The 27,259-nt window shown below is 37.9% G+C and overlaps 1 protein-coding gene across 8 annotated transcripts in view; it reads right to left on the reverse strand.

Annotated features, from left to right (window-relative positions):
• The window catches only part of si:dkey-21e5.1 (potassium channel subfamily T member 1), a 55,721-nt gene that overhangs the window by 21,895 nt on the left and 6,567 nt on the right, over positions 1-27,259 (reverse strand). For 5 of the 8 annotated variants that reach the window (XR_003297675.1, XM_026342832.1, XM_026342831.1 and 2 more), the window contains 7 exons: positions 4,382-4,461; positions 3,142-3,247; positions 2,401-2,457; positions 2,260-2,308; positions 2,000-2,059; positions 580-654; positions 186-269 (listed from right to left, as the gene is read on the reverse strand). Coding sequence is in view for 7 of the 8 variants with exons in the window: in XM_026342832.1 (XP_026198617.1) it covers positions 186-269; positions 580-654; positions 2,000-2,059; positions 2,260-2,308; positions 2,401-2,457; positions 3,142-3,247; positions 4,382-4,461 (511 nt within the window). In the remaining variant the exon portion in view is untranslated. Of the gene's footprint in view, positions 1-185; positions 270-579; positions 655-1,999; positions 2,060-2,259; positions 2,309-2,400; positions 2,458-3,141; positions 3,248-4,381; positions 4,462-10,957; positions 10,997-19,912; positions 20,298-27,259 lie in introns of those variants that run through there. The other 3 variants (XM_026342837.1, XM_026342835.1, XM_026342836.1) reach the window with 2 other exon arrangements.

Below are 27,259 nucleotides of genomic sequence, written 5' to 3' on the forward strand. Positions count from 1 at the left end.
CTGCTGAATTGAATTCTGTGTAGACAACAAATTGTAAAGAAATTAGCTTCTATAGTAAGTTATGAGCTGAGGATAAGATACCTTTAAAGCCCTCAGTGTTAAAACGTGCGGTTGAGTCTGCATTCGATTTTGCAAAACATCTACAATTTGTGCAGTATAAGACATGCAGGATTAGAAATACTTACAATCATGTTCTCCAGGGCACCTTTGGCTAGCCAGCAGTTAAGAAATACAGGGACGAATATGTTTCTCAATGGAGGCCAGAAGATCTTAAGTGAGAAAGAAGGAAGAGCGAACTAGTGAATCTGTGAAACTATCTGTTCACGTTCCTAAAAGATAAACCCACATCTTCAATACAAAGAAAAACTGTCTGCAATGCAATTTGCATAAAGGGTATTTGGCTGGTAAAATGTTTTGTCTGTGAGGAGGTACAAATGGTAATAGGTCATTAACATTAGGTTATGGGATTGCTCAGAGCAATCCAATAACAAAATGACCTCAAGCGTAAATGGCGCTCCCTGTGCTAATGCATTTTAGAAGAACAGACTAAGTGGTAGGTGGATTGAATTAACTACTCACTGTGATTATAAATGGCACTGTGTTGATCATCTCCAATATGAAGGATATCTGGAAGATCTGCTCCCATATGTTCCCCTAGAAAGGAAATTGATGGAAAATGGCAGAGAGAAGTGTAACGCAAAAAACAAACAAACAAACAAACAAGAATAAATTCAAACAAAACAAATGATTAAGACAATATTGAGTTTAAGAGTTCATATACACATGCATTAAGGTTATTATAATGTTTGTAAATCTATTCCCAGGTTTTACAACTTCTGGAAGAGTTTACCTATCAAATTCTGCAAATTCTCTGTGTTAGTTTTATCACATTATTATTTGCTTGATAATGTATTACATAGAGTCTTGAATGAAGGAAAGAAGAATTTTTTATTTCAGAAAAGTGTACAAAGAAAAACAAATAAGATGTTCTCTTGATCTGCAAAAGGTCACATAACATAATATAGACAGTACATACAGTAAAGGTCTGGTTTTAGCTAAGTGCACAGCGAGTAGTCTAAAAACTACTGTAGTTGCAGTTTGAGAGTGTAGAAGCGTTTATAAGGTGCAGTTCAGTGTTGATTTCTTTTTGCAACAGAGCTATTAAAAATCCCACCAAGGGAAACTGAAGTATGTGGCACCAGAACATTTTACAAGGCTACATTTCATCATGAACCAAGCAAAATAAAATTTGACCATTTGCGCCTTGTGAAGTAAATGTAGTTTTAGTCCCTAAACATTCCTCTGAGTAAAGAATAAAAATGGCAAGACATAAAAAGATGATCAAAAGATTACATTTAATAAACCAAGAGTCAGCTTTATATGATCTCCACAGGGGAAGAAAGTAAAGATTACAGAGCAACACATCTAAGAGATGGCACCAGTCTCAGAGAAGCAAAGGTAAAGCTAATATCTCCAAGAAAATAAAAACGTCTTTTCAGTGTAGATGTACTTTGAGGACGCCGACAAGATGCAGATTTGTGTTTCTTTAATGCAATACTAAACTGCATTACACTTGTACCTCATTAACATACTGTACATTACTGTATGTGAAGGGAATCTTTTTGTACTGTACATGCAGACTTTCTGCAGAGGAATCTCACACTTCAACTGAGCCTTGCTCTCTGTGTGAACTTACATTATTCCCTTTTAATGCATATGAAGGTAGGACAGAATTGTACCTTGATATGACTGATATAGATGAAATTCAAACTGCACCTCCAACTCTATCGGCCTGTTTAAATAACTTATTTCTGCAGAACAATGTGTGATGTCTGAGTCTAAAATTAGAGGCACAAAACTTATAGCCCTGCGTCTTGGCATTGGCACTTGGACCGGACATTGAAGGCTGTCAGCCCATGAGAACAAACAGGCAGTGTTGAACTTTAGACATCAACATAAATAAAGGAGAAAAACTGTGCACTGTAGATTGATCTCTTACCTTATAGCTCAGATAGGTAATGAGCATGGTCTCCAAGAAACTGATTAAGGCCACTGTCACCTGGAACACAGAGGGATAGGGAGATAAATGATCCCAGCAACTACAAGCTCACCTCTTCTGGCTTCTTAGGTCATTGAGGAAGCTGTGCTCTGCAAAGCTTTTATCTAATAACTGGAGGCCAGTATGTTTGGGCTGAATACAGATTCTGTTTGTGCAGTGGAATTTGATTTATGAGCACTTTCACTCACTATTATTCTCACCTGTATTGCCCATACAGGAACCCGTCTATTCACCCAGAAAATCAAGTCCCTGTTAAAAACAAAAATTCTTTTTATATAATTATGACACAGAAAATGAGCCCACTTGAAATACAATTAAACGCTATTTGTATTGAAACATACCAGTTGATTTCTTGCAACTCTGTTGTATTTGTCCAACTGTTGTTCCGAATTATTGCACTGCAGAATAAACAGCAACAAGGGAAACGAGAGAATGAGAAGAGTGTGTGTGGTGTTGGTGCGTGAGTGGAAACATGCCCGTTGGGAAACATTTCCATCAGTTGGTATGATGCCATAAAGAACAAACCCAATGTGTCTCTAAAAGCTGCTGGCAATAAGCACAATACAGACAGCACAGAAGGAACAACTTAGCTTAGCTTCACTTCCTGTGTGTGTTTTAGACACACTTAATAAGGCATCCTCATTAAAGACAATGTTTTTCCATCAAAACCACTAAGTGATATTAACTTTAACGCTGAGTTTGTGTTTAAATTTGAGATAATTTGAAGAATCCATTTGAAATATTCAGCGATGAAAGTAGGAAACCAAAACGCTATACACAGGACATTGTGAAGACATCTCCCAGAAAAATCATCCATCATTATTTATATTATATTATTCTGATCAGTTTGGAATTGAAAGAAGCTAAGAAAGATAAACATTACAAATGATATGGCAGAGAAAAGAGTCACATCTACAAAAACTGTTTCTGCACAGCAATGTTTTTTTTATGCTGAAGCAAGACATCACATGACCTTAACTTGACAGATGTACAATAAAAATACAAACAAAATAAAGGCAGACCAGATGAAGTGAATAAGTGATGAGTGCACTATCAGTGGTGTTAATGGGTGTGACTCTCACCATGGATTGCTGTTAATGTCATTGGGGTTGTCCAGGCTGACTCTCAGTATGTAGAGGGCACAGGTGAGAATTTTTAGTGAGAAGTTGAACAGGCGGATTCTCAGGCCTACGATGCAACAAAAACAGCAACGCACAAACAAAAATGGATTTGAGTAAACCTAAACAATGATCATTTTAACTGGAGTTCATTTAAATATCTGACATTTTATTCACAGGCTTAACTGTGAAGCTTCTCTGTTCATAGTCTCACACTTCTTCACACTCGTGCAGTGCTACAGTCTGACCACCTCTATTGATAAAACAACTACAAAAATGATAGCTAATCATTAAATACCAGTTGTTTGGAAAAGTACTTTTAGTAAAAAGGTTAGAGTAACTAAATCTGTCAAAGCCTTAATGAATTACTGCTTTGGCATCACATTCAAATCCCCCAAGAATAATAACATAAAATCAGCACATTTATTGGCTTAGCAAACATCTACACAACAAGATAACTGAATGATGGGATTACACAGGAATAGCCACTTGGCAGGCTTATACTCACACCTGATTTGCACCACAAAAAATAAACAAGAAAAAACAGAAACTTAGTTTTAGACTTGCTAGCCACAGGGTTATGCCAGCTGTTTTAACCATTTCCAATAAACCAATCTGCAGCTACCTAATCTACCATGACATAAACTCTTCAGACAGAGCCATTGTCAATGTTAAAATGATTTGAAACCTGACAAACAGCGTTGCAATGGAATAGAGCTACAGACCCCTACAGCCAAGTGTGACATTTTCATTAGACTCTGTTATTTTCTATCAAAGACTGTTGTGTTGAGACAATGACAAGTTGACATGACAGCCTTGTCACATTCATGTCATGTTCCAGCGACACAGCGTTCCTATGGTGTAAATTTTCACAAGATTCAAATGACTAGCTTCCAGACACAATGCACAAAACCGCTGAGCTGCATCAATGTCTCTCTCAGAGATGTTGTGCAATTGCCATCTTATCTCCTAATGAGAAAAACACTGCACTCTGCCTCATCTCTAAACAAATGAGCCACTCTTGTACCCATGCTGGGTACAGAGTGTGGACACCTAAAGATACAGTAATTCACAATGAGGTAGCTAATGTAATAATGAAAACCCCAACTGAGACAGAAATTGGATCTGTGTCTACCAACCTCTAACCATTTGCATTATGAGAAGACAGGAGAATGGTGTGATGCTCCCTGATGCGTGTACTTACTTGACCTTTGGTTTTTGATGAAAAAAAGCTTCAGCCTCTCCTTAAAAGTGTTTTCATTCACATAGAACTCCACCTGCACCCTGCGAGGGACGTGGACGAAACGTCAGTGAACATATACAGGTCAATCTACAAAAACATACCAAGAAGACTAGTGAATTGCATTTAGTCAATGCCCATATTTCCAGCACTCCTATGTAATAAAGTTCAGTTAAAACAAGCAGTCATGCACTTTGCTAAATTAGTAAAGTTAGCATTCATAGAGTGACATAGAGATATATTAGAGAATAAGAAAACAATAGTTGATCTTTTATACATTTTAATGCATGATGCCAAAAACATATTTCAGTCAGTACACAGAAAGCTTTATACCCAGCTTTACTTTGCCTCCTGTTATTTTACTGCCAAAAAAGATCAAATTAATTTTAAAAATGTCAATCAAGAAGGTTTTAAGTGAAACTACAGAGTATCTGCTTCGTTTGAATCCAGCTTAGCAAAAGGTTGTGCATCTGACCTGACAGATGTACCATCTGTAATAGTTCTGCTTTACAATGTAATAATATTAGCCACAAATACATATGAGATTGAATCCTGATGTACAGCTCTGGCACACATGAATCTCCCTCAATGGTGCACTTGCTGTAAAACATTTGCATTATGTAAAGACAACACATGCTGAGTTTAAGCTAAGGTAAGGTGTTTTAATTTCTCTACAGAGATAATAATTCAAATAAATCAATTTGTCACATAATTTATATACCGTATAAATGACAACATGAAGACAGGCAGGACAAGCACCAACACACAGGCGTCCACTAGTAATTCAATTCAAGATAATCATCGCTTAATGAGCGACACTACTTCAAATCTAACAGCAATGTCTGTCTCATGAGCAATGTTCTCATGAGACATGATACACAATGACCGCACATAATGGACTTGAAGGTTTGGGTGGAGCGGCTTGACCAAACAAACAATCTCTTTCAGCTGCAATGAGGATGTTGGTACTGTAGGTAGGTTAGATGAAAGGAGGCAGTAAGACTGGGTTATTACCAGTGTCGGTAATGTAGCGAGCTTGCTGACACTAATGAGCAAGCAGGGAAAGTAATAATGGCCCTGTGGTTACAGGAGACCCTTAGAGCCTTCTCCCTTGACTAACAAGATGACTACATTGTGCAAAAAGACAAAGGAGAGAAGAGAGCAGGAGGGCAATTGCAGCATTTGACTCCTGAGAGAGGTATTAATGAGTAGATAAAGAGTGTAAGTGAAAGAAAAAACATAAGATATGCGAAATCATCCAGGTATTACCTTGTTCCTCTTCTGGCTTCATCACCATGGAGTGAGCTTCCCAGGCAGGAGACATTCACTCATGTCTGTGTTATTTATTCCAGATTAAGCTACACACGCACATTCACACAGGTTTGTGCACAGAAACCAACCACTTGGTCCCATCTCTGTAAATACACCCCGACCAAATACACAGCTTTATTGAATGTAAACCTCAGAAACTAAGTGTACTGACATATACATCATCAGATAAGTAAACAAACTGTCATCAGGCTGCAGAAAGTATTCTGATATATTTCACTAACAGACATTTTCCATCCATTCTGAAGGAACATGAGAGGATCTGCCAAGAAAAAAGGGTTCAACTGTTGTAGAGCTTTACCCATAAACGGTTGAAGCTAGAATTGTTTCCAAAGGGCTTCTACAGTACAGAGTAATTAAGACCTGAATACTTTTGTAGTTTGTAAATTAAGATCTTTTTTGTTAAACCTAGTTTTTAGTCACTTTTTAAAATTGATTTTAAATAGTGACTAAAAACTAGGTTTACCTTTTTCTTTATGGTTACTGAGGGTGAATTTATACACTTAATTAAATCTAAAGAATAGTAAAAAGTGGAAAAAGTGCAAAAAGTGCTGTGGTCTGTAGACTTTCTCCAGCTATTGTAATTAGTGCAAATCAACCACATGCCATGATAAATTATGAATGTTCAGAGTGACTACATGGCTTTATGTTTACCCAGCTTGGTACATAAATGCAGTTGCCCAGTATAAAAAAGGAAATCTGACTCCAAAACACACTCAATGATTCTTGTGTTATTTGCTTGATCATTGGCTTGACAATACAAAAGTGACTAAGCCTGTGGATGGTCATGATGTTCACCCTATAGTGATATTACCCCTTATCTAACATTCTCCATAAGTGTTTCCCTCCTCATCAGGACATAATGGTGACATACGTACTATGCAGGTTTGTTTTTACCTCAATTTGAAGTTATAATATTTGAAATTGTTCCTCAGCTGGGCCCTAAAAAAAAAAAACAGCTACTACAGCTGCACTAATTTCGTATTATTAAGTATTAAGTACAGAGTCAACAATGACAATACAGTATTGTCATAGTATTCCATAGTATAATAGTTACAGCCTTAGTATCTGTGTTTTTGACAACAACATGCAAAGCGTTTCCCTTAGTGCATTATCATTAGGTTTATTCATGTTCACAAAATGAAGTACTTGAACAATGTCTTCTTCCAGGAACTGAGCCCTCAAAGTAGCTCCAGTAAAGACTACAAAGACAGAACTGTACTGTATATGTTTGACAGATTGTTAAACATATACAGTATATATACATACAGTGTATATAAAAGTGTTTTAAACCTTTCCTCAACAGTGCACATGATATGTAGAGCCTGTTGTTTACATAGCAGCCGAGAATCAGTAACATGTCAGGATCATGATCATAATGCAACTAATGAACAACAAGCGCAACCTGAGATTCTGCTGGGAAGGCCTTTTGAGCAAACACACACACACACACACACACACACACACACACACACACACACACACACACACACACACGATAGGATTACAATTCTACGCACCCTTGCCTGAAACAATAGGAACTACAACTGCTTTGTAGAGTCTGTAAATAGACATTAAACAGCATGTTGACCTCAAAATAATCTGGTGGACAGAAGAGATGTGTTCAAACCCCTGCGTTCATTATGTGGAAAAAAACAGCTGCCAGATGCTCTGCACCATATGGAATATTTGTCCCGGTGTTGCAGGGACAAGCGCAGGTAACAGTTAGCCTAGTGGAACATCGCCTGGGGTTAGAAAGATCATAGAACTAATCCAGAAATTGTGCACCAATGCTTTTTCATGCTCTGCTACTTCAGACTCTGATTTAAACAATGTACCCATGTCTAAATAACATAATCTTTTATCAAGGTATAAGATAAGCCTCTAAGCTCTGGGGAACAGATTGAGTACATAGAGCAATAATACAGTTACCCAGACTTGTAAACAGTCTTTCCCATACAGCCTGGATACATTTTTTTTTATATTCTGATGCCAGGTTTGCTCTGTTCTCTTTTGACAAAGAAAACAGTTGAAAATAGAAAATGTCCCATGCACCTCCCTCAGAAGTGTGCTTGATATAAAAGCTGCTGGGATGCTAAAAATATTACACTAGACAAGAATACTCAAAAGCCCTCTTTGTTATCCCCTGCCCTGTTTCACAGTACTACATATTGCATACTACTTCACACACTGAAGCTATGGCATGTGTCCCATTGGCTTATTCTAGGTCAAAAATAGTTGAATGGGCTTTCAGGCCAAGTACTGTGTCAAATGGATACTGTAGCCAAGGACACCAAGAATAAACTATAATCAACTGGGGGAGGATAATCACCTTAATGGGAGCTAGGCGGCCTGTGACGAGATCACAGTTAGTCATTTCTGGTGCTGATGTATAGAAAGTCTTATTTACCCTGAGGTTTGTATCAGCTAGTAGAAGTGCACTGCAGCAGAATGTCTTTTAGCTGAGCCGAAAATTACCATCTGAGAGATGCTGCTGTCATACAGCCTTACAAGGTGGTCTGACACCAATAGACAGTTCTAAAAAAAGGTGTTGCTCACTTTATTGTTGACTACATTTCATGTTCTTTTTAACTGTAAGTGAGGATTTAGGATTTCATGGATGGATTTTCATGGACAGCTTACCAGTCAGTGCTTAAAGGCAATTCCTTAAAATGCCAAAGACTGGTGGTTTTACGGATACAAGGTTCTGTGCTATATAAAGTAAAAATCTCAGAGCTTGAAAGAGCAAAGCTGTCAAAGTAATAAGGCCACAAAAGGTTTTGTATAAGATCTGCTTGCTTAGCATTAGGCCCCCTCTCAGACAAAATGATCTAATAAATGTCTCAAATAGTCAAGCTCAGAACATTTCCTTCTCGATAAAACTTGTCATTGTCATATGAAATGACATAACGTCCCAGGACATTATCTTTAATGTGAAAAAGAAAAAAAAAAGTGCATGGACTGCAAAATATTTAAATGAGAGTCGATGTTTAGCAACAACCTCGAAGCAATACCACTGATATTGACCGATACCCTCACATCCTGCTGCAGTCAGTGCAGTGACACCTGAATGTGTTTCATAACAAAATGACACTAACTGAAAAAGCTTGCTCCATAGTATCAACTCCCCCATATTTAGATGTCTGAGGCTAAGGTCTGAGCATCTGTTGAGAATGCACCTCGAGCGCTCCTGATTAAGATTAAATTATGTGTTTCACAGCGCTGGGGCTGAACATGCAGAGCTGTTTGTTTTGCTCTTTGCCAAAACATGACATAGTGGTTTCTAAACAGCCAATGGAGAATTTGTTCTTTGATGAGCTATTGTGTAGCTACTATGGTAATAGATATTTCTGCTTAAGCAAGAAAATAACTTCTCATCTCAGGTATTTTGTGTGCTGTAGTTTTTCATAAAAAAAAAAAAAATATATATATATATATATATATATTTTAGCGAATTCACTTTTAATGTGGTGTGATGTACTGTAGCAGCATGAAACTGAAATGTCACACACAGAAATAAAGCCTTTTTGTGTTGTGCAGGGTTAGAGAATAACACTACACTTAAATATGCTCTGTCGGCCTACATTTCAGCGTAGAGGTTCACCACAAGCGGATAACATAGACAAAGGAAACATTCACATATCAACACATGCTCATCACTCACCATTGCATTACTATCTTGAACAAAAGTACAATTCTGCTATTGACTGCTACACACCGATTAAAACAAAAAGACGCAACAAATCAGACTATGTAGAAGGCCTGAACAACTCTCTAGAAATACTGTAGTTGTGTGTCAAGGAAGCACTTCTGACAGCACAGCTTCTAAGGACATGATTAGGGGGCATATTTGCTTGTTTGACAATTCTCTTGACCGATCACAGTCAGTCGTGGTAGCTGTTTCATAATTGTCCCACCTCTGCTGTACTTGGGCTTCTCATACAGTAAGTGACCACATTTGAATTTTGTGGCTTCAGTAGCTGCCAAACAGTGTTAATTTGGACAGTAAAACCTAGGACAAAAAATATTTCTTAATCTAATCTATTTTTATGACGACAATCAGACTAAAACTGGGTAAAGGTAATGCAAGAAAGCAAGAACTATGACAAAATCTATTTCCATTTGTAAATGAAGAAACAAATGTAGGTAAAGTTAAAAGAAAAACAGATATGAAGTAATTACAGTCTTAATGCAGCAGAATGACCATACTGCAGTGTGCTTCCACCAACCAGTGAAGTACTAGGAAGATGTTGCTGAGATATCACAGTCACAAGAATGGGACACAATGCCTCTAGCCATGTAACTCGTTAGTGTGGAGGCATAAAAATGATGAATGAAACTGTAAAATTGATGAATGAAACAGTATTCGCTGCAATGGAAAATTAACAAGCTGAAACACAATAACTAGACAATATTTCAGTAAACATGTGACAACACAGGAGATTTTTAAGATTTTTTTTGTAAAAAGAAGAAAAGCCAACAAAGTAAATCCATTAAAAAAGAAAAACATACATGTAGAAAATATTACTGTACATCACTGCCAGGGCCTGTGTGTCTTAGGCATCACTTAAGGTTCTCAATTTCCTCAACATGAATGCAGTAAACACATGATCTAATTATTCCACCACCTAAAAATTGTGGTATTAATGTTCTCATGATCAGCGACTCAGGAGCATGCACAGCACACAGTAAATATAGTGCAAAGCCATTGACTTGATTTTTCAACAATGTTCACTTCAGAGTTTAGTTTGTCCCATCATTGTTGCGCCAAGCCTGGATATCAATTTGGCAATGCTGACTGGTGTACACAGTCAAAAGATAGCTAATACAAAAGGGAGTATGTTCCTTAAAAAACAAAACATAACAAAAACAAGACACACACACACACAAACACAGGCTGCCTTTTCACCATTTACTGTGGTATGATCAAATCAAATGAATGGGACAAACATACCATGTGCTTGGCTCTTTCCCACAACAGCTGTTGAAAAGGCAGCAAATGTAAGGGCTATTTCACTTTGACAATAATGGCATTATACCCTCTGAATACAGTGACAGTATTAAATCTATATACAGTTTATACAAAACTCAATGTGAACAGTGCTAAATGAGTGCTTTGGTGCTCACAGAAATTCTCCATTCAGTCCTGTGTACAGTTACCATTGCAGACACAATTCATGCCATGCAAGCATGATGCTGCCAGGAACTTACTGGGCATTGGTGGAGTCCATACTGTACTCCTCTTGATACCTGGACGCAGCACACATGGACACAGATAGGCAAATGTTAAGAGAGTGGGGTTGAGAAAATAAGGAGGTAGATAAGGAAAGAAAACTCAAGAAAAGGATGCCATTCAAGATTCCACCATAATGAGTTGCAATTCTTGCATCTTGTGTCAGAATCCAAACATTTTATAAGTTTGAGAGAGAATCTGAACACAGTAGCACAGCGAGTAAGAAAGGTAAAAACAGAACCCAATATAAAATCCATTGTGCCCCAGGAAATTGCATCAGATTCTGTTTCTTAGCAGCTCCTCCTTACTGCATGGTATTGGGCTACTGTCAAAACAAGGTTTTACTGAGTCACCTTCAAACTCCACATACAAGTAGATCTAAACATTTACAGTGGGTATTGAAGGTGCCTGAGCTTGACAGGACATACAAATTGGCACATGCAAGGCAAGGAGTGTATGTTAGGTTAACTAAAACAGTCCTTAAAATGACTGAAGTAAAGAAAAGACACATAATGCAAACCATAGGGGATCAGTGGACATACTGTCTTGGATAGTCTAAAGGAAGTCATATTGAAATGACCAGGGAGAAAACAAAAGTGGGTAACATTGAGGGAAATAACACGCAGATAGACACACCCAGCTATTGATTTTAATGACTTAAAATTGACAATGCTGTTGGCTAGGGGACAAAAGGTCAAACCATCCTTTAGAAACTAATTACTGAGGCTCAAACACAGAATTCGTAAGAGAATCAAACAGCATGTGATTTTCCTGTTTTCCATTTTACTGTACACAATTAACAAGAAATAAAAAATAATAATAATAAAAAAAGTGTTTCCTAGCAAGCCCACAAAGCTACTTGGTACACCTAACAATACAAGGGTGACTTATTGCATTAATCATGGCTGCCTATCCTTTAGGAACTGAGAGGTCTAGAACCGTATATGTCTATGTTCTGGGATGGTCTATAGAGAAACACCAATAAAACTGAGCCATCACCATTGTTATTTGTTACACCGCTGCCTTTCCTCATTTGACAAGTCAAATGTCTGGTGTGGAAAGGTCAAGTAAAAGCAGGTTATTGGCTCTATTCCCTCTACAGGAATGCATTGAAAGCATTAAAAGAAATACACAAGAGGAATAAACAGCATTTGTATCAGCAGTTCTAATTTTGTGCACTGCCCTTCGCAAAATTCCTGATATCTAACTCTGTATTGTAAAAGGTTCAGCCCCAATACTCTAAAGGTTGGTTTCTGACAACCCAACCAACTTGAATCCTTTTTATGAAATATTACCATTTGACAAACAGGGTTTCATAATTAGTCTGTCAATTTTAAATCTGGCTTTGCCAAGAGATGCACCATTCAATTAGATTAAAATTCATTGTATGCTTTAATAGTAGATTGAACTTTTACTTGATTTGCATGCAACAAAAATACCAAATATATTTAGTTCTGACAGTTTGTAACTCAGAAATATGCATGGATATACTGTAAGGAAGACCAATGCAAAGCATTTCTAAAAACATGAATTTCAGTGAATGATGGCTGGGTAAAAATATGATTTAATTTGATATCCTCTGGAAGCTTGGAAATTATCAAAGTCTTTAAGTTTTAAAAAAGTAAGTAGACTAAATCTATGTCATAAGAAAGTCTTTATTTGTCTGTACAGCTGAGAAGATTCTGACAAAACCAGTAACATCATCACTGAATTTATGCCCATCTAATGGACACTAATGGAGTGAAACGGCAGAAAGCAGCTGGGTCACAAGAGAGGCCCTGCACCCTTCTAGTAATTAATCAAGAGGCGATATTGTTGAAATAATCACAATTAAAATCAGCTGTGGAATCGCACAACAGTCTAATGGCTTTTAATGGAATTTTGGCAAAAATCCACAACGTTCATTCAGAAGTATTTTCTCGTAATTTTACCCTAAAAAGTGAAAATAATTAACACTCAACAACTACTATAGGAATTTTTTTACTACAGGACGTTTTAATGTTCATCCTCTTTATGATTAATAGTTTCATATTTTAGTTTCATATTAAGTTAGATTCATTTCACTATTGCTTTGAATCATCTGCAGCAGATATACAGTATGTTTGCATAGCATATTTCAGGGCTTAATGTAAATGACCACCCACAAAAAAAAGTGCCCAAAAAAAAGTAGAAATATACAAGTACAAAATTGTTTGTCTGCTTATACGAGATACTATACTATATGTAACATGATCTACTGTGATCTTACTGTCCATTTAGTAGCTATTTGTAATGAGCAGTAAAGATGTGGCTGCTAACAGCTTTATTGCTGAACAGAAGCACATGCTGCCTTCACATCCCCTAGCTTACAACTAATATACTCCCTTTTCTACTTCGTCTTTTTAACATATAAACAAATAATTAAAATCCTAATATCCATGCAGTTAATGTTATTATATTTGTTTATTTCACAATTATACATGCAGCTAAACATTGTCACACACAAATAACTGATGAAGTGCATATGAGTGCCTAGCAAACAGCTCATTTGAAGTCTCTGTCCTAACCATAAATGTAAGAAGGTTAAAACATCTAAAGAAATGCTAAATTAATACATTTGCGCTGCTCTTCAAGTCTTACTCTAATTATGATACACAAAACAAAGAAGTAAATCAATTCTCACCTGTGTGCAGCAGATCTGATATCACAAATGTGAGCGAAGCTACTCAGAGACAACAAGTGCAAAATGAAGAGCACTTTCTAAGTACGCTTTCAATCACATTCACTTAGAACTGCCCTAAGAACTGGCTGATGTAGAGTGGGAGGGCTCTGCACCAATTTCAAGGACAAATAGGATTTTAGGAGGGTTTTCTTCCTGTTCACAAGATCTACGTCAGAAGGGTTGCCAACATTTCCTCACATAGTTCCCAAGCTGCCCCCCACGTCTCGGTGACACATCTCAAATTCTCCCATTCATAAATACACGAAGTTGGTTCAAGCACAGTAACTTTTTATTCCAACAACATACAACAAAATAATGCCCTGTAGTTTGACCATAATCTATATGTATACTCTGCTATAGCATTCTATAATAGAATATATGACATTAAACCCTTTTAACACTTTATGCATAGTTGTGGTCAACAGCTAAACCTCAGATCTAAATCTGTCAGCAGGTATTAAACCACAGGTAACCATAGCAACTGCACTTCCGCTTCATGCCACATTACCAGTTACAGTAACACTTACTTCTGAAATACATCCAACTTTTAAAAGATGGAAAATATGGATCATAATTTAAACAAAACTGCCTTTTCACTTCGAATATGGACAAAGGACTCAAGGTATTGTACATAATCCATATTTTTTGGGGGGGAAAATCACAAAACCTAATCATGTGTTATGGTAACGTTTTATCACTGGACTCGCTGCAAACAATGCTGCAGTAGCTTTGTCGTAAATCGTCCTTTATTTTTTCCGCCTTTTTTTGTTAAGACTAGGTCACATGACTTAACTGTGGGGATTTTTAAAAGAACACATGGACACCTCAGGACAAAACACAATCCACCACAATACTACAAAGTGATTGGTTCTGAATCACAAACTGTGGTGGTCTCAAACAACATTCAGTCCATAATATTCAATTTAACAGCACTCTTTAGAGGGCACTCTGCCAAACACGATCTAATCTGAGTGCTTCCCTCCCTTCCAATCGTCTCAGATACTGAAGGTCTGTGCTTGTGCCATTTTGCATAGCCCCTGTTGTGAGTTTTTTTCTGGAGCAGGGCTCAAATTCAGTCCTTGTTGACACCCAGAGCTCCTCTGTTTGGCAGCTTTTCTCAAATTATCCGACATCCTCACATTCTTCATGCCTTCTAATTGATTCTCTGCTAACTAATGCTATCAAGAAGCAAGGGACGCAAGTGAGATGAGTGTGATGGATGAAAGTGCTGTGCACATAGTGTTGCAGAGATTTAAATAAAGGCTGCCAGCACGCTTTTAAATGCATCCCCTGGTATCTAAAAATTCATTTTGTTTAGAGGACGTATAGTAGCCAGGACACTCATCATTTTTGAGTTTCACCTCTCAAGTCAAAAGAGATTTCATCCTCCTCGTTTAATGAGCAATAATGATGGACAACATGTAATTTGCCCTAAGGACCACATTAAAACCCGTCATTAAACTACGGCTACTGAAATGAAAATGAAAGTGTAATTGTCCAGTGAAAGGAGGGCACTATAAATAAACATAAAAACAAAAGAAAGGACACATACCGTGGCAGTCTGTGCATAAAAGGAGAAATTCTACATAATCACAATCAGTGTAATTGAGCTTCAATGAATTACAAAAGAAAGTTAAAAGGTAATCAGCTGGAAAACCAATAACAAATTATGAACTAATGAAAGAACTAATTAAATGACAAATTTCCTCATGTCATTGTGGGAATGTATTAATGAAAAAACTGTGCATAAATCATAGTGTGTTTGTAGATTTTAAAGCAACCACAATAAAGCTAACATTCAGCTATGAAGCCAAGATAAAGGAGATTGTTAACATACAGAGTTTTAAAGAAATTCTCAGGTGATTTAGGTGAGCTGCTTCTCATTAATTTTAAAGAAGTCCATTAGCTTCATGTTTACACCAAATAAACTATCTGACAGCTGGTGCAGAATAATGAAGATCTACTCAGACCAGCTTTTCCTTTACCATGTGGGAGAGAAAGGTCATCATTTAATTTCAGACTTACAGTAACAGAATATTCACAGCTCTTTTTTTAACCCCTAATTGCCTCCAGGTTACTGTGTAAGACACAATAGTATACTGAACCTTATGATAACTGCATCAATATGGCTGCAGGAGGAAAGCAAGAACGTGTGAGTGGTGCGCGTACAAGTACACGAAAAACAACGCTCAGTATTTTATGGAACCTTTGTGGGAGCTCAACTTAATAAGAGGTAAAATAAATATTTAACAGTGAGTTAGCTTTAAGTTACCAGCAACTATTATTCAGTTTTGGGATCTCTCTCCCTCTCTCTAACCAATGTTCTGCAGACAAACAGTAAACGAGAGATTCCTCCCGATTATTCCAAGAAACCCCGCTGCCAAGGATCCTTGGTGCACGATGTCTCCTCTGTGTGGTTGTTTTCTATTCAACTACTAATTAAAAAGGAAAATAAAATCTATGCTGCATATTTCAATGAACAGTCCTGTTAGTATTATGTTAGCCTATGTCCAGCAAAAACCTAAGTCATTCTGAATATTATAATTTACTTGTGTAGTCTTAACGAGAAAACCATATCACAAGCATCTCCTCCTGGGCTCTGAAATTAAGATTCATGGCACACGAATAGACCACATCAAATGCTCGTTTTCTAAACAGATTTTTCATGAAGTGGCAATGTGTTGGCTAGACTGGATGAATACAAAATAAATCTGTGCAAGTTTCTGTTTTGACCACATCCTGTGTTTAAAAGATGGTCAATCCCTCTGTTCTTGAAGATCATCCAAGTCTGACTTAGTCTCTCTTTTGAGTTGTCTACAGTATTGGGATGTCAATACTGTACAAATGCACACAGACATGAAGAGGATTCCCAGGTGCTATAAATTATGCAAAAAATAAGCTAATTGATAATAGGCCATGTCGTACGATGGGCCGAATTATTGATTCTCCCACTCCTCCATCCACATCCTCTCATTATCGAGCCAGCTGGGCACAAATCCCTCACTGATCACATTTCACAACCTAGAAAGCTCTGTGGTTGCTGACAACATCCTGTCAGCCTGAAGGGGACAGTGAGGGGCTCTGAGTGGACTCTACAGATAAATGAAGTTGGTTTGTCTCTAACTGAGTGAGGTAATGTTACATCGGTAAGCCCCAAGGCAAATGCATATTTAATTCCTTTTCAATATAAAATGAATAAATTGCTGCCAAGAATGGCGACCTAACCTTAATAAATAGTTGACAGTGATCAAAAACTGATTACTCACAGCAACTGGGAAATTGATGCATTACTGTAGATTTTACAGCCTTGTTCATATATTGTGTTTTAGATCACCAAACAAACATTGTGGCTTTGCAGTTTGGCCAGTCAATATTGTTAAACTTCTAAAAACTGAATACAATAGGCTCCCTCCAACATTTATCTCTGTCTCCATCTATGAGTGCATATATCATAATTCTTTGTCATTATTCACCACCATCATTTTAGTATTACAGCTGCTGCTACATGGCACTTCTGTCTGTGCAAGCTTCATCTTCGTCATCCCTTGTATTATTATCAGTATATACTAATAATACGATAAAACTTAAAAAAAAAAAAACAAAAACAAAACACAGTTGGCATAGTTATAACAGCAGACTGCAACCTCACTAAGTTAACCCTTTACAGTCCTGCTATGTTTGAGGAAGATTAGTTTCTTACTCTGGTAAAAGCGAACTTCTCTCGCCTTGTCCAATGTAATTTAAGTGGCCACATAACACCTGTATGCAAAGACATTGTTAAGGGGAGCGGTCGCTGTTTTAATTCCACCATGCAACTGGGACAGGGAGGACCTGTCATGTCCCTCAAATAGGCTATTGTTCCATTTCCATTCATACTACTTGTGTCACCGTGGTGGGCCACTTTGGCACTCAGCTTTTGTCTCGTCATGGCTTAAAGTGTTTCTACATCTACTGAGACAAGTCTCAGAGATGGATATAGACATAGCCTATATATGCTTTTTAGATGGCTAGGTCAACACACTGCATCCTCCTGACAAACGTGTTTTTAACAACTAAATTAATAAAAGAGGGAGAAAATTTGTATTTAATCGTTACTGACAGTAACTGAAATGTTACCTGAAAAACTGGAATCGAACCACCGGTAATTGATCATTATGTTTACTGGCAAATTCGTTTTTTCCTGTATTTTCACGCTCAATATACACAGTACAGTCTACACATCCTCCTAGTTGACAGATGATAATACTAAACAGCTATCAACAAATCATCTAAAGCTCAAACCTACCTTCATCATTAGCATGGACATAAACAAAAAAGTAAGCATCTGAGAACAGACAACGCAATACCATCTTCACTGTGGTCATCATAATTTTTTGCATCCTTAGCTGAACTACTCCAGCATTTGCAATTCTTTTTGGTTTTATAAAAACACTGAGCAGACAGCTTTGAGCTGTCACGTCAAGCTTGTGATCATTATAATGAAAAACATCACAAAGCTTAGAAGAATGAACAACACTTGTGAAGTGCCACCTTTGCACATTTAAATGTGGTAGATATAACTCAAATTTGATGAAACCGTCCTTACACCACTACAATTGAAAAATTCACATTCACAAAAAAATGTGCCAATAATTTCAATATCAAATCAAGTGTTATCTTTATTTCTTTCAAGCTGGATCCCGTTATACAGTATTCCCTAAATAAGATCACTTCAAAATACACAATAAATACAAAGATGCTTCTAAGGCGGGTCACCTAAAGCCTCAAGCCCTGATCCTGACCCCTAAAGCCCAATACAACTACCGTAGTTACACTTCTCTGTGTTAACACTGTCAACTCTGGAACATCACTGAAGATTTTTAAGTAAGCCTCTATTATTGATGGGACATTACAGTTTCTAGTAAAAGGAAAAGCAAGCATTTTGTTAATATTTAAAGAGATTTCACACAGTAGTGCTTAATGGTTATGACTTGAGTGATGGTCCAAAACCCGTTGCCAGACTATTTTACTGGATATCTTTGAATCACATCTAATGATCCTATACTATTTTGACATTCTTTCTAAAATGGACGTGCCATTTTCCCCATCCCACCACTGCTTTAGTTGCCATCAAATGTGAAAATGTAAATGACAGATTGCTTAAACATTAAATGCCATACTAAATGTTCCATAGTATGGTGGCTAGATCCAGAGTTTTTAATTACACGTACCTATAAGTGTCTCTGCCCTCAAATAAATATTGACAAGAAAAACATGTGCAGTAAATATTAAGAGACAGACCACACTGCACCAGCAGCATATTTGCTGTGCAGTAGTTTTTGAAGCACTGCCAAACAAGCACAATATTTCTGTTTTCAACCAAACCAACCTCATATCACCTGCAGAGAAGAGAGCCAATTTCAGCGTTAATGGCAGCTATTCTGCATCTATCAAGTTTTTTTTGTCTCTCTGAAAGGAATAAAATAAAAAAATACATTCTCTCCCATAGTTGTTTGTATTTTAACCGGTTTCAGACAAACCACAATCCAATTTGTCTACTAAAATGTCAGAAGGCTGTCCTGACAGTGGAGGTCTGCAAATGTGCTTCTACAGAGTGGTGCAGACATGTGCTCAAATGTAGTACAAGAGTTTAAATAAATATGAAAGCATGTCAACATATTCTCCTGTGGTTTGCATTTGTATTTGTATTGCATCTATCAGTCTGGTTAGATTCCGTCACAAATGAGTTCCCCTCCGAATGTAGAGATTTAATACAAATAAATCTGCACCATATAAAAAACATCAGGCTTCATAAAATTGTAATGTGGTTGCAGCATCCATTGAATTATGTAATGATGCACTGCAGCCATTAAATGAATCCCGTGGATGCTGAGAGAAAAATGATTGACTGTACGTGCAATCATTCAGCTCCTATATGTGTCATGAAGCTGACTCATAAACAGAGGCATAGGCTGCGTTAGTGTTCAACCCCAACGAGGAAAAACAGTCTATATGAGCCGGTGCGGACCGATTATGTCACTCACATTCCTACACGTTTCTGTGGGAAATATCAAGTAACGGGTGAATACAGTTAATGTTATTGGAACATTGATGACGGCAGAACTTTTGTCAAAAGGATAATTACGAGCCAAGTTATTGGGAACACTTTATGCACCATGCGCTCGCAGCATCGTGTTATTCTGTGGATGCTGCATTCAGAAACATGCGACTTGTGCGGATCTGCGGCAGCTACCTTTGGCCGGCATCGCTCCCAAAAGAACCCATGGTCCGAAGAGGATTGGAGGGGTTGACCCAAGAGGGTTCAGGGGTTTTCTGCACCTCGGTCTTGACGTCGGGGTCGATTTCCGAGGGCGAGGGAGTCAGCTTAGCCCCAGCCATGGCTCTCTGCCTCCCGAGTGTTACCTCCAGCAGAGAGCGGCCGATGCGTGTCTTTCTCCTGGTGTCAGAACAGACTCAGTCGGCGACCGAAAAATCGCATCCCCGTCTTTACTGGCGCTGCACGAAGGCGGAGGTCGAGCGTCTAGCGCCCTGCCGCATCACAGGGTCCTCAGACACACTGAGGCGAGCATCAGCTTGTCTCCTGGTTATCGAGCGCTCCTCCATCCCTGATGGAGACGCGAGGTCCCATGCGCGTATGAGATTCACACATCGTCACGATGCAACGTCGAGTGCTCGGCCAACCCTTCGGGCTCCCCAACCGGTTACATAACTAAGATGGGTAAATGAAACGATCCCCGACTCCTTCTGATCACAACAACCTGCCAGTAGTCATGTCAATTAGCAAAAGGCCTGCTCTTCATCTGTAGATGATTGAAATGCTTCTTAATCACATTTTATGAGCCCACGTCCTCACTATTAAAACATCTGAGCGATTCAGATTCATTAATTATCATTTCACTACAGAAATGAGTAAAAGATATCACGTGAAACCACAAACAAATGAGCAGGTGGCCACGTTAAACACTCCTGGCATGATCATGCAGGTTTGCACAGAAACACAGGACACACCTGGAGAACAAGTCTGATCACTTCAAACATCCATAAAAGTAATAGAGATGAAGGTTTTTTTAAAGACAAGAAGCATGTCGTCTCTCCCCGTAACTGAGATTCACATTAGTAAAACAGAACATTTAGATCCAATCATTATGTTACAACCTTTCAAAGCTCCTTTACTAAGTTGATGCTGCAGTTTGTCAAAACTAAAGTAAACTAAATTTGCAAGAATTTGATGAATTAAAGTATTTTGCTGATCTACAGTAGTTTTCCAGTGTGAGTTTGAAGAGGTTGGTTCACAGCCTTTGGGCAACAAGAGCAAATTTGAATTTAAGGATTTGAATGAAGGATGGCTAAACAAAGTGCCCCTTTAGTTTGACTGATTTGTTTGCATGTAGGTATTGACTTTATCACAGCAACATACCATACAGCTGGCTATACTAACAGACCGCCATTAGCCATGCTTCGTTTGCCTAAACCATCTTACTTGCATTTGTTTGGATTAAATAAACTGGAGCACCTGTAAAGAAACTGGAAACAAGGCCTCCATTCTGTGAGGTGACAGTGTTAACCACTGAGCTGCTGCGTCTCATGTCAGCTTTATTAAGAAGTCAATAATTCTTTAAGGTCTTCTATAGTGTTGAAGAACGTTAAGCTTAGTCCTGAATATAACTCTGGGCGAGGGGGTTTGGACGCTTGCTCAGACAATGAGGTGATACTGATGTAGCTCTAGAAAACATTTCTCATGTGATGCTGGTAACATTTTAACTAAAATCTTATTTTCGCATGGATTGAGAAAAGCCATTTAAGACCTGTTAGTATTTCACATAGTCTCTTTCACGATCTTACAGGTCTATTTAAAGTCAGGTGCTCATAGAATGAGTAATCAGAAAAGCCATATTAGCTGAAGTCACATTCAGAATGCATGCAAGAAATGTATAATGTACTCCATATTCATTAGAGCTAGCATATTGAGTTCAGCCTTTAGTACATACTTTAAATTATATTGATAGTAACCTCAGGATTAGAGGTGGACCTGTAAGTAGAGGGGTGTGTAACTGAATCACCGACTGGACAGGAAAATGCTGCACTTGAGAGAATAAAATATCATCTTTCCTAAGCAGCTGCTATAAACATACAGTATCCCTATCTGAAGCCGTTTAACCCAGACTGTTTAACTGTTGTAAAACAGACTGATTATGCTTATTAGACCATGATTATGTTAATGTGTAACTGTGACTATGAAAGCTTTGATGTTAATGTTATGTGTACTTAATAAGTCAACTTCCTCCACTTCCATGCTAACTGCTAAATAAAATGATCCAGCAATTAACCTGAAAATTATGCTAATTAACAAAGAGTGTGGCATTAATTAATTAATTAATTAATTAGAGCACTAAGTGCTGGTAGACACGTGGACTGGTTACATTTGTGCAACTCAATAAAGTAATGAAAGAAAAAAACACAACTACTGAATAAAAAAAAAAAAAAAAACAACTATTTGCCAGAGCATGAAATAGACATGCAGACAAGTTTATCAGTGGCTGACACAGGTGTAGAAGCACAGAGACGCTTAGTGGTGAAACAGAGAACAGCACAGTGTGAGTCATCTGGCAGAGTACACACATACTGTAGCCAGTGCTGACTTAATTTATTCTATATATTGACACAGGTGGCAGCGTGGCTCTGGTTTAGTCTCCTGTGAGGTTGTATTAGTAGCAGTTTCCTTGAACAAGCTGTTCAACCCCCTTCCATGCTCCAGCAGAAGCAAGTAGAACCTGCATCTTGTATAATATTTACATATTTAATATCAGACCCAAGCTGCAGGGAGCTGCAGTGAAGCCTATTACAGTGAGTGGTGGAGCTGGCAAAGCATCCCACTCTGAAATGCCTGACACAGAACTTGAATGAATTCCAGGCTCTGCAAAATGAGAAACTTTGAGTCACAGAATTGAAAGATAACAGCAAAAAAAAAAAAAAAAAAAAAAAAAAAAAAAAGGAAATGGAATTTTGAGGACAGCGCTGATTAACTGCAAGAGCACAGTGAACCGCCGTTATATTTTAAATCCCATTGCTCGTAAATATGGGATTTTATTATAGGACAAAAAAACAAAACAAAACAAAAAAAAATACTGGCACTGATAATTTAAGAAAGTGCTGTTGAGCAACCAGGCTTCTTTCTAAAGCCCAAAGATCATTGGGTGAAACTCCATGCTCTAGATGGGTGTCAAGAGCTGTGATTAATGCTTCCCCTGTCAAAACATATTAAGGCAATGAGCTGGCTTTGCTGTGGGCGAGCTGTCTGCCTGTGCACAGCATAGCCAGAGAGGAGGAAGAAGTCTAGTCAATGCCACTGGCAGGCTTACTCACAGGAGTATAAACATGCACTCAAGCATTACATTCACAGGCATGCTTATGCTCACCGACTGCTGGTTTGCCAAAGACTGCTTTGTGCAAAAAGGTTCAACTATCCATTTACCGGTCATAACCTTATGTTCTCCTTCTGAAGGGAAAATGGCTAAAGAGAATGTTCACTTGTGTAAAGCGAGTTTCCCAAAAGAGAGAAAAAAAAAAAAAAAATACCATGCAGCCTTCAAGATGTCTCTAGGACCAGTAAATCTTTTCTTCTAGTCTCTCACATGTGTCATGCAAAGATCAGATCCTGCTGGTGCGTGAATGCGTGATGTGTACACTTGCACAGCGGTTGCTTGTATAGATGAAAATAGAAATTATAATTTTTTAACTAGGTGAACAGCTGCAGAATTTCATATTTGCTAGCAGCCAAAAAGCTTCTTCAGTTATACAGTAACTCGGAGTCCAGTCTGTATTCATCCTTGTATGGGGAATAGTTTGATTAATGATGTTCTTACTCACTATACTGCATAAAGTTTATTTCATAAATCAGGGATTCTCTTGGATCCAATTCAATGTTTGTTGCCAATACATTTTATCAGTAGCTCACAGTAAGTAAGGAGTCATACCAGGCATTTCAGTGTTATTTATAAAACAAAACTCAACTTTGACAGCCACACTCATTCTTTTAAAATATTTGATATTATGTAAACACAAAAGAAAATGTTGTGAAAATAATTATTAGTAATTTGAATACATTTACTAAAAAGACTCAAAATATGATTAGATCGTCCTATAATGATGAAATTGTCCTTTGAGAGTCCACTCTTATTCATTTTTTTCCTTGCTAGACACTGGTTGATAAATTCTGCAAACTTTACCAATTAATACCCAGCAGCCTAATTTAATACATTAATTCATAATGTAAATAATGCATTATGTATTTGAACTCTAATGATGATTAAATGTATTACTATCGCACTATAATACGGTAAATCAATGTCTATACAAAATGGCGCATACACACATACAGACAATGGACACAATTGAATTAGATGATAGAGATTGTTTCTAATTGTTGAAATGTCAAAGTAAACAAAAACATCTCTTGACTGGCAGGCAGCTGAGTAATTTGAAAAGCCACTAGGCTCTTCACAAAATAATGCTGCAAATCCATGATCAGTGAACCACAACGGGTACACTGATTATAAAACATTTTCCTGATTGCCTTGGCTAAAAAAAAAACAAAACAAAACAAAACAGACAAAGTACAGCAACACAGATAAAATCTCTTCACAACTTTTATAACTACACAAGCTATATAAGTCTGTGACAATTAATTAATTAATTATATTATAAAGATAATAAACAAACCAATCAACAGGAGTTATTTTAAACTGTGTACTAAATTATTTTATAAATGAAATGCAGCTTCAGCATTCATGTTGAGCATATTTTATTCAACCACAAATAGTGGAAGGAATTGTGTTGTGTGAATCCATAGTAATCCACTGTGTGGCACCCGCTCCACAGTGCCGACAACCTCATCTAAATGGGCTGTCATGCAAATGTCTCCATCATCACAGCGGCTTATTAAAGTCTAACAAACCAACTCCAACGATGCTAATTAAGTTGGCAAGACAAAGCATGGGGGCTAAATGGCAAATGCACCAGAGATCACTTGACATAAACACACAATAGTCCAGGAAAAAATGTAAATCCTAAAATCTTATTATTCTCTGAAAATTCAATCTTTTCAGCCTACCTTTAATTGTTCGTGCCAGTCGGGCTTTACCTCTGAGACTCTGTGCTCAGTCACTGTAATGTACCATAATTTTATATGAAGACCAATAAAAGCCCTTTAATTCTGGAGTGAAAATTGCTGAAATGAAGCCATGATCAAACTGGGCTTTTCAGGAATTCAATGCCTCAGCTCGTCCTCATTTTCGCTGTTCGCATTTCAGTTTCTGCTCACCTGCTGCACAAATCTCACAAGTCTCAATAGAATATGACATAATAGACACAGCATAGACAGCATGCTTGGGGTCTCTGCTTCACTGTGACAATAATAACAATCCTAAAAACAACAGCATGTCAAAGACACACCGCCACTCCACTGCTGATGAGAACAAGTCTGGCAGCCCTTAAGTGTAACCCACCCACTCTGCACTGATGATGGTGACTAATGCTACCTATGGTTTAAATTGCAAGCTCTGGCTGCCAAGAGAATCTGTGCATGTCACCAATAACAGTGCTTGGCCTTTCATGCACATCAGATTTTAAGGTGAGATGGCACTAGAGCACTCCAGGGTTAGACTTTAAATAATAAAACACAGAAGAGAACTAAAGATATAGCTTAATTAATTGGCTGGTTACAGCTGTTTGAATCTTCTAAGAACGGTTGTATTTGCAAAAACAACAATATTCATATCACAGTACAGATAATATCAAGTCAACCAAACCATAGTTTTTATTATGAAGTAATACACTACCTGTCCAGACAAAAAAAAGTCACTAATATTTCGTTTGACTGCCTTTAGCTTTAATTACGGGACACATTCGCCGTTTCATCAAGCCACTCTTTCACAGTTTGAAATGAAAAATCCATTGATGGAATAACATGATCATTCAGTATATTCAGACAGGTCAGCTGACCTCATTGTTTGGACACATACTGTAACGTTGCTGAACCTAGACCCAACCAACTTCTGAAACAGATCAGCATCTTTTCCACAACTTCCGACATGGTTGTTTTAGAAATGAGAAGCTACTCACTGCATCAGTTAGGCTTAAATAACTTGTTGCCAGCTGAAAAATAATCATCCATGCAGTAATTACTCAATAGGAGGCCCTTACCCATTTGCTTAGTTAAATCCAGGTGGTGACTTTTTTTTGGACAGGCAGTGTATCTCAATAGATGGAACTCAATATGTGTTTTTTTATACATGCGAGTTCAGATAAATAAGAATTGCTATTCTAAATCTAAAATGAACAAGAATTGTGCGCCTTACTCATCTTCCTTGTGTCTCTGTGTTCTTTCTCCTCCTTTTCGCCTATCTGTCATCTATTTCATCCTCCTCTTTCCCCTTACTTTGGCTCTTTTTGTTCCTTCTTTGTTATTTGGTCTTTGTTCTGTCTTACCATCAGCCTCCTGAGCTCACTCAGATGGAAATCATCCCAGAATGAAATCCCAACAGTCACATCTGCCACAGAATCACGGAAAACAACAGCTGCTGTCTGTATCAGTGCATGATTGTTGTCACAGGACACTTCTACATGGAGTACAGTTTTTTTTTTAAATATCCATCTAGATGGAAATGAACCTCTAAGATACAGTACAACCTCTTTGCTCATTTAAGTATCTAACATTTGATTTCCCAAAAATATACTGTCAGGAGAGAAATCTCAGAACTCTACATGATTAACAAGTTAAAAATAAGGCCTCTTTTGTGCTGCATTAAAGCTGTTATTCTGGATTCTAGATTTTCACAGCAATGAGTGAATGGTCCATGTCTGAAACTAGCTGTTACTCAACAGCAGAACACGCGTCAGTGATAGATCACCATACCAAGTGCCATTATTTGACTCACAAAGAAGTGATAAAGGGTTTAGTGACCAATTAACACTACTCACTCTGTTAACATTATTCCCATCAGAACACTGCCTTGATCATTAGAAACAACCCCAACAAGATTAGAGACACTGAGGAAAGATAAATTGAACTAATTTTCTCCCTGTTTCTCATTCTGTTTTCAACACTGTCTAAAAGTGTTTGGTGGCTTGTTTCTATTTCTGACACTGACTGAGCCTGGCCTCCCTCCGCTGGCTGACAGACTGAGAAATAAACCCACGTACACATAGTCAGTATATGTACAGTATAACCAGACACTCACAGGTGCACACATCGGTGTGCCCACACTAAGAGCACAAACACCTGCACACAGACAGACTCGCACACACAAACCAATCGCTTGTCAGACCCATGACTTCAGCGTGATTGCTCCTCTTCAGCACCCACATAGCCAAGCCGTCATTACAGTGCTCTGACACCCAACCCTAGAGATGATGACAGCCCAGGAGGGAGACACACTATACGCCTACATCCACACCAAAGACAGAGATGATCGGAAATACAAGATCATACATACTCTAGCAGCACAGAAGGGCTTATTGACTTAATGCTGGTGGAGTGACACACGTCGAGGAACTTCCATTTCTCCGCGGATATAAAAAC

This window comes from Anabas testudineus, chromosome 9, assembly GCF_900324465.2.
Source record: "Anabas testudineus chromosome 9, fAnaTes1.2, whole genome shotgun sequence".
NCBI lineage: Eukaryota > Metazoa > Chordata > Actinopteri > Anabantiformes > Anabantidae > Anabas > Anabas testudineus.